The 13,892-nt window shown below is 46.1% G+C and overlaps 1 protein-coding gene across 1 annotated transcript in view; it reads right to left on the reverse strand.

Annotated features, from left to right (window-relative positions):
* Nucleotides 1-13,892, reverse strand: part of LOC147120525 (uncharacterized) — a 44,047-nt gene that overhangs the window by 842 nt on the left and 29,313 nt on the right. Inside the window, exon 3 of the mRNA XM_085984231.1 lies at nucleotides 427-905. Coding sequence (XP_085840357.1) covers nucleotides 427-905 — 479 coding nt within the window. The remainder of the gene's footprint in view (nucleotides 1-426; nucleotides 906-13,892) is intronic.

Genomic DNA, 13,892 nt, shown 5'->3' on the forward strand with positions numbered 1-13,892 from the left:
TATTAACATCAGAAACAAACCCCAACTATCAGAATGAACATGGTTCAGTCCTGAATGTGATTAACAGCAGCAATATCAGCAGAATCCAACCTCTGCAGTCACTTGTGAACTCGCTGGTGTTTCAGTAGGCTGGATGACTGAGTGAATCCCTTCCCACACACGGAGCAGGTGAACGTTCTCTCACCAGTGTGAACTCGGTGTGTCAGCAGATCCCTTGTGCTTTTGAAGCTCTTCTCACAGTCAGAACATTCTAAAGGACTCTTCTTGGTATGAACAAGTTGGTGTGCAATGAGGTTGGCAGACTCTGTGAATCCCTTCCCACACACGGAGCAGGTGAACTGTCCCTCCCCAGTGTGAACTCGCTGGTGTCTCAGCAGGTGGGATGAATTAGTGAATCCCGTCCCACACACGGAGCAGGTGAACGGCCTCTCCACAGTGTGAGTGCGTTGGTGTGCCAGCAAGTTGAATGAACGAGCAAATCCCTTCGCACACACGAAGCAGGTGCATGACCTTTCCTCTGTGTGAGTGCGCTGGTGTGCCAACAAAGAATTTCTGCTTTTAAAGCTCTTCTCACAGTCAGAGCATTTAAAAGATCCATCATCAGTGTGAACAAGCTGGTGTGTAGTTAGGTGGGATGAACGAGTGAATCCCTTCCCACACACGGAGCAGGTGAACGGCCTCTCCCCGGTGTGGATACGCTGGTGTACAGTGAGGTTCCTTGAACGAGTGAATCCCTTCCCACACACGGAGCAGGTGAACAGCCTCTCCCCAGTGTGACTGCGCCGATGAATTTCCAGCTCAGATGGGCAAGAGTATCCCTTCCCACAGTCCCCACATTTCCACCGTTTTTCCGTGGTGCAGGTGTCCTTGATCTCTCTAGGTTGGACGATTGGTTGAAGCCTCGTCTACGCACAAAACACATATATGGTCACTCCCCGCTGTGAAAATTTTCCTCATATAACAGATTCTACAAACAAATACTAATTATGATATTCATACAATATTATAGTTGTGTAGTAAAGTTCTTCTGACAGGCAGTGTCCACCAACTGAGCAGACCGATAGTGAGCAGATCTGGGAGGCACCACAAGATGTTCCACCTTGACTGCAGCAGTCAGCTTTCTTATCCCCGGGGTACGGACTCTCAACCAAGCTGCTAACTGCCCCTCTATTAAGGCCTGAAAAGTAGAGCCTGCGTGATTCTTGTTACATCTGTCAATCAGATCATCCTGCTGAAGGAAAGTTACAGAACAAACAACCTCAAACTAATCTTACAAATAATGAACTAACAAAGGGCCTCCATCGAACTGCAAGGAATATTACTTCCAGCTGCATTCCTTTTACAGATGTGCTCACTCTAACTCGATCCTCCATAGATATAGGCTTGGCAGACTGTTTTTGTAACTAACAGCTCCTTTAGTATATTTTCTTCCCACAATTGAGTGTTGTGCCTCAGGAGTTAATTGGAATTATAAACTTCTTAAATTGATAGTTAAGACAGATGGCTTGCCCGTTGCCTGGACAGCACAATGATGTTTATGGACCTCTCCAACAGGGAAGGTCTCTGTGTAGAGAATAACAACAACTTGCATTTATGTAGCGCCTTTAACATAGTAACATGTCCCAAGGTGCTTCACAGGAGCGTTATCAAAGAAAATTTGACACCAAACCGCATAAGGAGATATTAGTGCAAAAGAGATAGGTTTTAAAGAGCGGCTTAAAAGAGGAAAGAGAGTCGGGGAGTTTGGGGGAACGAATTCCAGAGCTTAGGGCCCAGTAGCTGAAGGCACGGCCGCCAATGGTGGAGCGATTAAAACTGGGGACGTGCAAGAAGCCAAAATTGGAGGAGCGCAGCAATCTGGGTGGGTTGTAGGGCTGGAGGAGGTTACAGAAATAGGGAGGGGTGAGGCCAAGGAGGAATTGAAAAACAGCTTCAATTCAAGAGTTTCTGGGCAGTTAGTCTTTTAATTCAGAATCTATGTAAACATACAATGGCAAAATACTGCGAATGCTGGAAATCTGAAATGACAACAGAAAATGCTGGAAACATTCAGCAGGTCATGTGTATATGAAATAAAGAAAATCTGTCTTGTGTTTAGAATTTCATTCAAAATCTAATTTAATTGTGACAATATTTTCATTTTAATTCCGGACTTCTAAAACCCCCTTTCCCACACTCGGTCCCTCCCTATAAACTGTCCCTGTGTAATATTTCTCAGTTTAGGTGAAGGACGCTTCCTGACCAGTCACCATTTCACTTCCATTTACAGATGCTCCCTGACCAGTCTCCATTTCTCCTCCATTTACAGATGCTCCCTGACCAGTCTCCATTTCTCCTCCATTTACAGACGCTCCCTGACCAGTCTCCATTTCTCCTCCATTTACAGATGCTCCCTGACCAGTCTCCCTTTCTCCTCCATTTACAGATGCTCCCTGACCAGTCATCATTTCTCCTCCATTTACACACGCTCCCTGACCAGTCAACATTTCGCCTCCATTTACAGACGCTCCCTGACCAGTCACCATTTCTCCTCCATTTACAGACGCTTCCTGTCCAGTTTCCATTTCTCCTTCATTTACAGACACTCCCTGACCAGTCAACATTTCTCCTCCATTTACAGACGCTCCCTGACCAGTCACCATTTCTCCTCCATTTACAGATGCTCCCTGACCAGTCACCATTTCTCCTAAGTAAGTGGGCAGAGATTTGGCAGATGGAATATGATACTGGAAAGTGTGAGGTTATGCACTTTGGCAGGAAAAATCATAGAGCAAGTTATTATCTTAATGGCAAGAAACTGGAAAGTACTGCTGTACAAAGGGATCTGGGGGTCCTGGTGCACGAAACACAAAAAGTTAGTATGCAGGTGCAGCAGGTGATCAAGAAGGCCAATGGAATGTTGGCTTTTATTGCTAGGGGGATGGAATATAAAAACAGGGAGGTATTGCTGCAGTTGTACAAGGTATTGGTGAGACCACACCTGGAATACTGCATACAGTTTTGGTGTCCATACTTAAGAAAATACATACTTGCTCTCGAGGCACTACAAAGAAGGTTCACTCGGTTAATCCCAGGGATGAGGGGGTTGACATATGAGGAGAGGTTGAGTAGATTGGGACTCTACTCATTGGAGTTCAGAAGAATGAGAGGCGATCTTATTGAAACATATAAGATTGTGAAGGGGTTGGATCGGGTGGAAGCGGGGAGGATGTTCCCGATGATGGGTGAAACTAGAACTAGGGGGCATAGTCTTAGAATAAGGGGCTGCTCTTTCAAAACTGAGATGAGGAGGAACTACTTCACTCAGAGGGTGGTAGGTCCATGGAATATGCTGCCCCAAAAAGCTGTAGAAGCTACATCATTACATAAATTTAAAACAGAAATAGACTGTTTCCTAGAAGTGAAGGGAATTAAGGGTTACGGGGAGCGGGCAGGAATTTGGACATGAGTCTAGGTTCGGATCGGACATGGCCCTGTGGGTAGCGGAGCGGGCCCAGGGGCCGTGTAGCCTGATCCTGCTCCTATTTCGTGTGTCTAATTCTGTTAGATTCAGGAGATGGTTCTGTGATAGTAGATTGGCGGTTAGGATCAGATCAGCCATGATCTTATTGAATGGCGGAGCAGGCTCGAGGGGCCGATTGGCCTACTCCTGCTCCTATTTCTTATGTTCTTATGCTCTTATGTTAATGAGAGGCGATCTTATTGAAACATATAAGATTGTGAAGGGGCTTGATCGGGTGGATGCGGTGAGGATTTTCCCAATGATGGGTGAAACTAGAACTAGGGGGCATAATCTTAGAATAAAGGGCTGCTCTTTCAAAACTGAGATGAGGAGAAACTTCTTCACTCAGAGGGTGGTAGGTCTGTGGAATTTGCTGCCCCAGAGAGCTGTGGAAGCTACATCATTAAATAAATTTAAAACAGAAATAGACAGTTTCCTAGAAGTAAGGGGAATTAGGGGTTGCGGGGAGCGGGCAGGAAATCGGACATGAGGCTAGGTTCGGATCGGTCATGGCCCTGTGGGTGGCGGAGCGGGCCCAGGGGCCGTGTAGCCTGGTCCTGCTCCTACTTCTTGTGTTCTAATTCTGTGTTAGATTTCAGGAGATGGTTCTATTCACAGGGATTAGTGGAGACCTCGGGAACAGGCTGCCAGCTAGGAGTCCTTCAAGAGTAAATTGGGCCTGTTCCTGGCTGGGGTAGAGATCACCTCTTACAGAAGATAAGTACTGTAGGAAGTACAGGGACAGAGTGATCTCCTGGACGAGTTTCGATCGCCTAGATGGGTCGGAGAGGAATTTCCCAGATTTTTTCTCCCAAATTGGCACATTGGGTTTTTTAACTGGTTTTTCGCCTCTCCCGGGAGATCACATGGGTTCGGGTGGGATGGAGAGTGAAAGTAGATTTGAGGTTAGGATCAGATCAGCCATGATCTTATTGAATGGCAGAGCAGGCTCGAGGGGCCGATTGGCCTACTCCTGCTACTATTTCTTATGTTCTTATGTAATGTGACAGTATTTAGTTTCCTACACCAGCCATCTTGTGAATTCTCTAATGACATTGCTAATTTAGTTCCAATAAGTGCCAAATATAGGGCATTTTATATTGTGGGCCCATTGGAATGGTCAAGACTGCCACACCGCACTTCATATAGGGCCCTTACCACCAACAGGCAAAGAGCCTTTCATTCTATCAATCTGGGTTGGATTCAAATCTAGGCCCTAGAGGTTAAAGGACTGTGAACCTTCCTCTAACTCACTGAATCACCAAGCCACAAAATCACAGATTAGTTCTTCTGGCATCTCACTATAACCAATAGTTAGTAGAAGTATGAAAGCAGTTTCATAGGGAGTGCCCTATTAATTTTCCTTCCCTGAGAGAAACACCTAGCCTCTGCTTGGCACTTCTACCTGACAGTCTAGACAATTTTGTTTTTAAGGCTGTCAGTGTGATAATTAACAGTTGGAACTTGCATCCTATCGCTCTATAGCACAGATGCATTGGTAGACCAAAGTGTTGCACCACCTGCTTCGGTGGTTAGAAGATATTTTAATAAGTCTTGAAACTCAGAATTAATACTTAAGATAGACGAAAAAGTTTGCAGAAGTGAGATGAAGAGCCACAAGACACTACAAGAACAGGCACTGAAACTACTAAACAAACAGCAGAAATGGTTGAAATACAACACAATACAATGGCACTGAGTGGTGCAATGGGTGGCCAGCACAGTCCCCTCTCTCTTCATCCTGAATTCCAACTTAGCTCAGAGGAAATGATGACATTCTCCTTTCACTAATAACTTTTGAAGGTTTAAGTGAAACAAGTTTGAGCCATGTCAGTTCAGTTCCCAATAGGCATAAGCAAACAACACTATACTGTGAGTAATTTCTCATTATTGGCACTACGGGGCAGTCTTGCACAGAGTAATCCTTGGGCCACGTGGTGGTGGACATTTCCTTTTGGCTGCCATCTATTTGAAAACAGAACAGTATTCAATGAAAAAATAAGTAAACCCTCCCTTATGGTTGACTGTATTATTTCTCTAAGCCTATTTAGCCCTAACCACAGGCTTTCTTGGATAGTAAAGCCAATGACAGATTCTCAGAACACTATACAGCAATGTTTTTAACTTACTCAGTTTTTGGCTCAGTGAGGTTTCTACTCCAATCAAATATTGGTCAAGCATATTTCTATGTCAGAGTGGTGTTACTCATCCATTAGCAGCTGCTATTCATGTCATAGAATCATAGAATCTTGAAATTTATGGCACAGAAGGAGGCCATTCGGCCCATCAAGTCTCTGCCAGACGAAAAAGAGCTATTCATCCTAATCCCACGTTCCAGGTCTTGGTCCATAGCCTTGTAGATTACAGCGCTTCAAGTGCATATCCAAGAACTTTTTTAATGAAATGAGGGTTTCTGCCTCTACCACCCTTTCAGGCAATGAGTTCCAGACCCCCACCACCCACTGGGTAAAAAATTGTCTGCTGAACTTCCCTCTAATCCTTCTACCAATTATTTTAAATATATGCTCCTGGTTATTGACCTCTCTGCTAAGGAAGTCTCTGAGATGGATATCTACATCCTGCCCAACCTCTTTTCTACCATGTGCATTCTGGCCATAGTATTGTGCAAATAGTGCTGGCATTCCACCACATTAAATCTGAAGATAATCCCACTGATCTTTGTAAATACCATTCCCTCTGTTTGGGGACAAGACCAGTATGTCCGAGACCCTCTCAGTGGCTTTCCTATACCGCCATCAGCTATTGGAGGTTTACCTCCTCAGTGGTCTGTGAGTGCCACTGTGCTGGTAACTCAATAGAGTGTGGATGTGAAGATGACTTTGTATTTGTGCTGATCAAAATTGTTGTGTGGAGAGATGGCATGGCAAGTGACATTTCATTATCTGAAAGTTCAATGTATTGATTACTGCAAAATAGACAATGGCCCAGAAATTCGATTCGGGGGCTTCCCGCGGGTGCAAGCCCCCGACCTGCACTTATCTTGTGCGCCGGCCGTTGAGCGGTGGGCCCCCATGGAATTGCGATCATGGGCCTCCTCCAACAGCCAGCGCGCAGTGCTTGCGTATCCCAGGGGCGCAGTTAGTTCGATGCGTCCCCTGGGATCACGTGGGCGATGGAGAGCCAATGGTAGCAGGGAATGCTTCATTCATAAGTTTGACAGGAAGATCTGTCAAACCTATAAATACTACAAGCCCCAAAACATCACTAAATCTTCAAATAATTTTTTTTAAAGCCATCACATTTTTAAAATAAACTATAAATTACATGAAATAACTATTTTAAACAATAATTTAAATTTTTGAAAAGTTAATTACATTTTCTAACGGGGCTAAAAATAAACTTACCTTTCTTTAAAGTATTTAAAAATAATAAACCTGTGGAAAAAATGTTGTAATTTTAACTAATTCACCACTTAGCTTATAAAAAGCAGGCCTTGCAAAGGCTTTTTACATGTCTAACTTCTGAAGACTTACCCTCCCGGGAAAACCTGCAAAAAAAACGTCAGTTCGATGCACACGCGCAGCCTCTCCTGTGCACGTGTTCGACTTCTGAACCCCTTTCAGGGGAACGGAAATGCCGGTTTCCCGCGCATGCGCAGTGCATGCAGGAAACCGGCACTTCCATTGGGCTTACAGGTGAGTACCCCATACGTACTCACCCGTGGAGACCCGAATTTCTGGGCCATTATTATCCATAAAGAAGGCCAACTCTTATCGCAGACTACAATTAGTTTCTGGTAAAGTGCATGGGAAAGCATTAGGTAAGGAGAAATATATACATTAGAATCACAGGCAGATAAATCTATTTCAGCTTCTATCACCCCTTCCAGACTTTCCAGGCTGGATAATTCTGTGAGAGCTTATTCAGGTAATGCCAGCACCTAGATTTTGGTTTGGGCCCGTTTTCAAGAGCAGACATGGCGCTGCACAGCCAACACGTGCCTGCACCGAGAGGCCCGAGGATCGATGGAAATTGGACCTCGGGCCTCATCAGTAAACTCGCACCACCACAGGCAGCTTGCCCGAGCAAAGACATCAATATCGTGCCATCTACCTTGCCAGCAGCAGCCCTCGGGTAAGTCCCAGGATGGGAGTTTGGAGTGGGCTACAGGAATGGGCCGATCATGACTCCTGTGGAGCCGGGGTAGCACACATAAGCGCCTGCTCCACTCATCACTGACAAATTTCTTGATGGGGTCCTTTAACAGATGTTAGGCCCCTAATTTACCTATTTAAGGGGCCTAATAATTGTTTTAGGCATCCGCTCGGGAAGCCTACGAAAAGGCCTCCACGAGTTTAGCAGTGGAACCAAACCCTGCGCAAGTTGGGTGCAGGCCATCCCATTGCTACATTGGTACGTGTTAACGCCCATTTTACATCCAAAAAATGAGTGCAATGCACACCAATTTCTATCTTGAGTAACTTCACCTTCCCACATCACCATTTATTGGGTACTACTGGGATTCAGGTGGTAAGCCAACTAAACAGTTAAGTCATTGTCAGATGACAAATGCGGCAGAATGGTTTCAGCATCCCACTGGCTGTCATTATTAAGATGAATTGCACAAAGGAAGAGACTCTAAAAATAAGTGTAATATCAGGAAACAACTTCACTAGCAGGAAAAATAAGGTAGGACTAAACCTGTCACCTCCATGGGGACCTGTATGGTAAGGAATTTAATTAGTTTGTTATTGGAAATAAAAGGGGGACCCCCTGGCCTAATTAATACATTTCTTAATTTCAACATGTCAACCGCCTGGATTAAAGAGAACTTTTTCTCAAGCTCCAGTACATGTCCCATAATTTTCAACAAATACACTGTAGACTATTGAGAACTGTTTAAGTGGTTGCTTTATAGATATTGTTATTTAGCCAGTTCTGGTTTAGGTTTCACTTGAATATAGTTAACCAGGTGTATGGCCTGGATTTTGTGGTCAGTGGCGAACGAATGGCGCTCGCTGTTCATTACACTTACAGCTGCCCACAGACGTTTTGTGGGCTTTTGCGTGGCAACCTACAGTCATCAGGAGTCCGAAACAGCACGGCGCCCTCTACAGGGGATCTGGGACGTGTGTGAACAGGGCAAGCAGCTGCATGGTTCTTCAATCAATCAGATTGAAGAATCCTCACTGAGACACGCGGGGAGCAATTTTAACCCCCAAAAATGGGTGGTTTGCGATCGGGTGGGAGGTTAAAAGAAAGAAAGAAGAAAGACTTACATTTTCTATAGCGCCTTTCACAATCACAGGACATCCCAAAGCGCTTTACAGCTAATGAAGTACTTTTTAAAGTGTAGTCACTGTTGTAAAGAGTTAAATAAAACTGAATCCTGACCCCAACCCGCCTCCGACTCGCCCACTTCCGATTTTAAAGGAGGCAGGACGGAGGGCAGGCAGCCAACCCGCTCCCAAGAGGCGGGTCACCCATTTAAATATTATAATGAGGCTCCATTCCTCATGGTGACCCACTATTGCAAAATTAACTTATCTGCTGGATCCAGCGTCCCTGCCTCACCCATCCCTGCGATTGGACACACCCCTGACCCTTCCAACATCCCCCTGACCTCCCCCTCTGAAGCCTCCGATCTCCCCCCAACCTCCCCACCGAGGCCTCTAATCTCCCACCGATTCCCCCCCCCCCCAACCAGGTCTCCGATCCCCCCTCTGGCCTCCGACCTCCCCCCCCCCCACCCGTTGCCTCCCCCCCCCCGCCAGCTCCCGAGCCCCTTCCCGGCCTCTCCCCTCTGGCCCCGATCCTCCTCCAGCCCTGGACCACCCCTCCCAATGCTCCTCCGGCCCTGATCCTCTGGCCCCAATCCTCCTCCGACCCCCCGACCACTTCCTGCCGATGATGCCTGAAACATTAACTCCGTTTCTCTCTCCACGATGCTGCCTGACCTGCTGAGTGTTTGCAGCATTTTCTGTTGTTGTTTCAGATTTCCAGCAACCGCAGTATTTTGCTATTGTATTAGTGTTTATTTTTAATTTTTAATTTGGTTTGCATTTGAGGAACAGTCAGTTAAAAGTACAAGTACTCTGTGGTAGGAAACTTTAGTAGATCCATACCTTGTTGAGAAGATAACATAAGAAAGGTCAGAATGAGAAAAGGCTGTTCAGCTCAGCAACTCTGCTCCATCGAGACTCTATATGTAATTATTTATCACAACCTTGTCCCCACCATCATCTGTTGATCTGCATTTTAAAGGACAGAGAAAATAAAATCAAGCACCGCTATTATCTTTTTAAGGTTAAGGAGTGAAGAATCCTCCATATTCCTGAGACAGAACATTTTTAAATAGATTATTCTGCTTCCTCTAAGAAGCCAGATGTAATTAGAATCAGAAATTAATATGAAGGTGAATGAGGCAGAAAATTGTGGGGGCAGCAATAACCTTTGAACTATCCATTACAGCAGATTGGATCTTACTTCTGAAGACAATTTAACCAGAGGGAACCACTTTTCCTACTTTGCTGAAAGTGAAGTAGGAGATTTCAATATAATGAGCGGTAACGGAAAAAAGGATTGTATTTCCCAAGACCTTGACCCTCCAACGGTGATGGGATTCAGAATTAAGAACAAGTGAGAGATTCCTTTCCTGGCTAGTGTCATCTGTTCTGAGTATAGCATTAACCCCATATTCAAGTATTGAGAAAATTAGAACAGATAAATTGATAGTCAGTTCTAGGTCCTTCAAAATGGACATAAGAACATAAGAAATAGGAGCAGGAGTAGGCTATTTGGCCCTTTGAGCCTACTCCACCATTCAACAAGATCATGGCTGATCTTCTACCTCAACTCCACATTCCCGCACTATCCCCATATCCCTTAATTCCCTTTGTCTTGAATATACTCAACGAACGAGCATCCACAGCTCTCTAGGGTAGAGAATTCCAAAGATTCACCACCCTTTGAGTGAAGAAATTTCTCCTCATCTCAATCCTAAACAGCCAACCCCTTATTCTGTGACTGTAACCCCATGTTCTAGATTCCCCAGCCAGGGGAAACATTTTCCCAGCATTAACCCTATAAAGCCCCTTAAGAATTTTATATGTTTCAATGAGATCGCCTCTCATTCTTCTAAACTCTAAGGAATATAGGCCTAGTCTACTCAATCTCTCCTCATAGGTCAATCCCATCATCCCAGGAACCAGTCTGGTGAACCTTCGCTGCGCTCCCTCGAAGGCAGCTATGGAGTAAAGTTCTTGGATGTGGAGCAAAATGCTATTACCTATCATAGAATCATAGAATAGTACAGCACAGAACCACCTAGCTAATCTGTTCTCACATGTTGACAAAGTCTCTGTTTCAATCCAACTGAAGCAGCCCATGACAGCCTACAACAGGACATGTATAACATCAAAACTGGGGCTGACAAATGGCAGGTAATATTTACATCGCATAAGTTCCAGTAAAGACCATCATGAACAAGAAAAACTCCAGCCATCTTCCCTTGATCTTCAATGGCACCACCGAATCCTCCACCATCAACATCCTGGGGGGTCACCATAGACCAGAAACTTAACTGGACCAGCCACATAAATACTGTAGCAACAAGAGCAGGTCAGAGGCTAGGTATTCTACGGCGAGTGTCTCACCTCCTGACTCCCCAAAGCCTTTCCACCATCTACAAAGCACAAGTCAGGAGTTTGATGGAATACTCTCCACTTGCCTGGATGAGTGTAGCTCCAACAACACTCAAGAAGCTCGACACCATCCAGGACAAAGCAACCCGTTTGATTGGTACCCCATCCACCACCTTAAACATTCACTCCCTCCACCACCGGCGTACCGTGGCTGCAGTGTGTACCATCTACAAGATGCACTGCAGCACCTCCCAAACCCGCAACCTCTTCCACCTAGAATGACAAGGGCAGCAGGGGCATGGGAACACCACCACCTCCAAGTCCCCCTCCAAGTCACACACCATCCTGACTTGGAAATATATCGCCGATCCTTTATCATCGCTGGGTCAAAATCCTGGAACTCCCTACCTAACAGCACTGTGGGAGTACCTTCACCACACGGACTGCAGCGGTTCAAGAAGGCGGTTCACCACCACCTTATCAAGGGCAAATAGGGATGTGCAATAAATGCTGGCCTTGCCAGCGACACCCACATCCCATAAACAAATTTTTAAAAAGTACCTCGCCATCAACATGCTAGGGGTCAGTATTGACCAGAAGCTGAACTGGGCCAACCATATCAACACTGTGGTTACAAGAACAGGACAGAGGCTGCATACGCTGTTTATCTCCTGACCTCCCAAAGCCTCACTACCATCTTCAAGGCTGAAATCAGGAGTGTGATAGAATACGCCACACTCACCTGGGTGGGTGCACCCACAGCACCACTCAAGAACCTCAACACCATCCAGGACAGAGCAGTTTGCAGCTGCAGCATGTACAAAGGATGCACTGCAGCATCTCACCAAGGTTGCTCCGACAGCACCTCCCTCCCCTGCGACCTCTACCACCAACAACAACAACAGCAGCAATGTTGTGGGAACATGATCACCTCAAAGTTCCCCTCTGTAATGTATATACCTTTAAGGGGGGAACTATCTTTTACAGCTCATGTATACTGCAGTACCGGCAGTGACCACACCTGTATATAGCACTGAGTAGTAATCTGTACAGATCAGTTCCCGTGTGAGCCACGTTGAGTAAACACCTGTTGTACCGTTCTCCTGCAGACTGTGTCTTATTATACACAGACACAACATTGGCGACAAGGCAAGTTAGAACCTACCTGCAACCTCCCGGGGATTCGTTCCTGGAGATCAGTGGATTGGAGGTCAAGGCCAGAGACTCGGGCGTCGAACACGGGCAACCGCCCAGTCATCCAGCAGAGACTCGAGAATTGCGGGGGAGGCTGTCGAGAGCCAGGCTTGGCTTTCCAGTCGAGGTGGTCCAGCGAAACGGGCTGGCAACAGGTAGTGCGCAGACCCTTCCCGGACAGCGGCGGGTTAGAGCCCGACCGAGTGGCACAGCAAAGGGCCGAGCAGCGTCGACGGGGGAGAGAGAGAGAGGGCAGAGTGCACAGGGCGCAGCCGGTGTTCAGGGGCCGAGCAGCGTCGAAGAGAGGGAGAGAGAGACGCGCAGAAACCCGCGAGGCGCCGCCATTGCCACGAGGACCGCCGAGAGCGGTGTTGGCAGCAGTGCAGAAGAAGCGCGCGAAACCTACAGAGCGCCACCATTGCCACGAGAACCGCCGGGAGCGGCATTGGCAGCAGCGGGGAGGAAGGAAAGCGCGGGAGATGCCATTTTAAGCCATTGGGAGACGCCATTTTAAACCACACCCAAAATGCCGAAGAGTGGCAGTATCACTGCGTTTGACAATGAAGTCGAAGATTGGACTACATATGTCGAACGAATAGAGGTATACTGCAAGGCAAATGAGGTGTCAGATGACAAGAAAGTGTCGGTATTGTTAAATTTAATGGGTGCAAAGACGTATGGTTTATTACGAAATCTAGTAACCCCAACGAAGCCAATGGAAAAGAGTTTTGAAGACATAGTAACGATACTACAGGAACATTTAAACCCCACACCACTGCTGATAGCAGAAAGATTCAAGTTTCACAAACGGAACCAGCATAAGGATGAAAGCAATGCTGATTATTTAACAGAACTGCGCAAACTATCGAAACACTGCCAGTTTGGAGCGGGACTGGCAGATACCTTAAGGGACAAGTTTGTGTGTGGGCTTCAAAGTGAAGGAACCCAGAAACGGCTTTTATCTGAAAAGGACCTTATGCTGGAAAAGTCTTTCAGCATTGCGGTATCATATGAAGCAGCAGCACGGGGCGCTGCAGAGATACAACAGAGACCGCAAGAATATGGCACAAACGAAATGTCATATAGAACAGAGAAGTGCTATCGCTGCGGCAGAACAACACACGACCAGAATGATTGCTGGTTCAAAGACAAAGTGTGCAGACAGTGTGGAAAAGTAGGACACATAGCACGAGTCTGCAGGTCAGGAAAGAAAACCAGCAATAAGAAACCTACCAAAGAAAAGTACAAGAAGGTACATAAGATGACAGAAAATAATTCAGACGAATAAAAGAGTGATAACGACTCCGAAAGCAGGGAACTGAGTTGTCTGAAACTACATAATGTGATCACAACGGAGGATCACCGAACCATTTGGGTCACTCTCAAGATAGCAGGAGTCCAGGTAAAGATGGAATTGGACACAGGATCAGCCCTAACAGTCATAAACCGACGGGACTACGAGCGGCTATTCTCACACATACCCTTGAGAGACACAAAAATTATTTTGAAGACGTACACGGGGCAAAAAGTCTACCCCAAAGGAAAAATAAGGGTGACTATTATATATAACGATAAGGAAACACCAACTAGAC

This window comes from Somniosus microcephalus, chromosome 4, assembly GCF_052327205.1.
Source record: "Somniosus microcephalus isolate GS21.2 chromosome 4, FLI_Smic_1.0, whole genome shotgun sequence".
NCBI classification, from domain to species: Eukaryota; Metazoa; Chordata; class Chondrichthyes; order Squaliformes; family Somniosidae; genus Somniosus; species Somniosus microcephalus.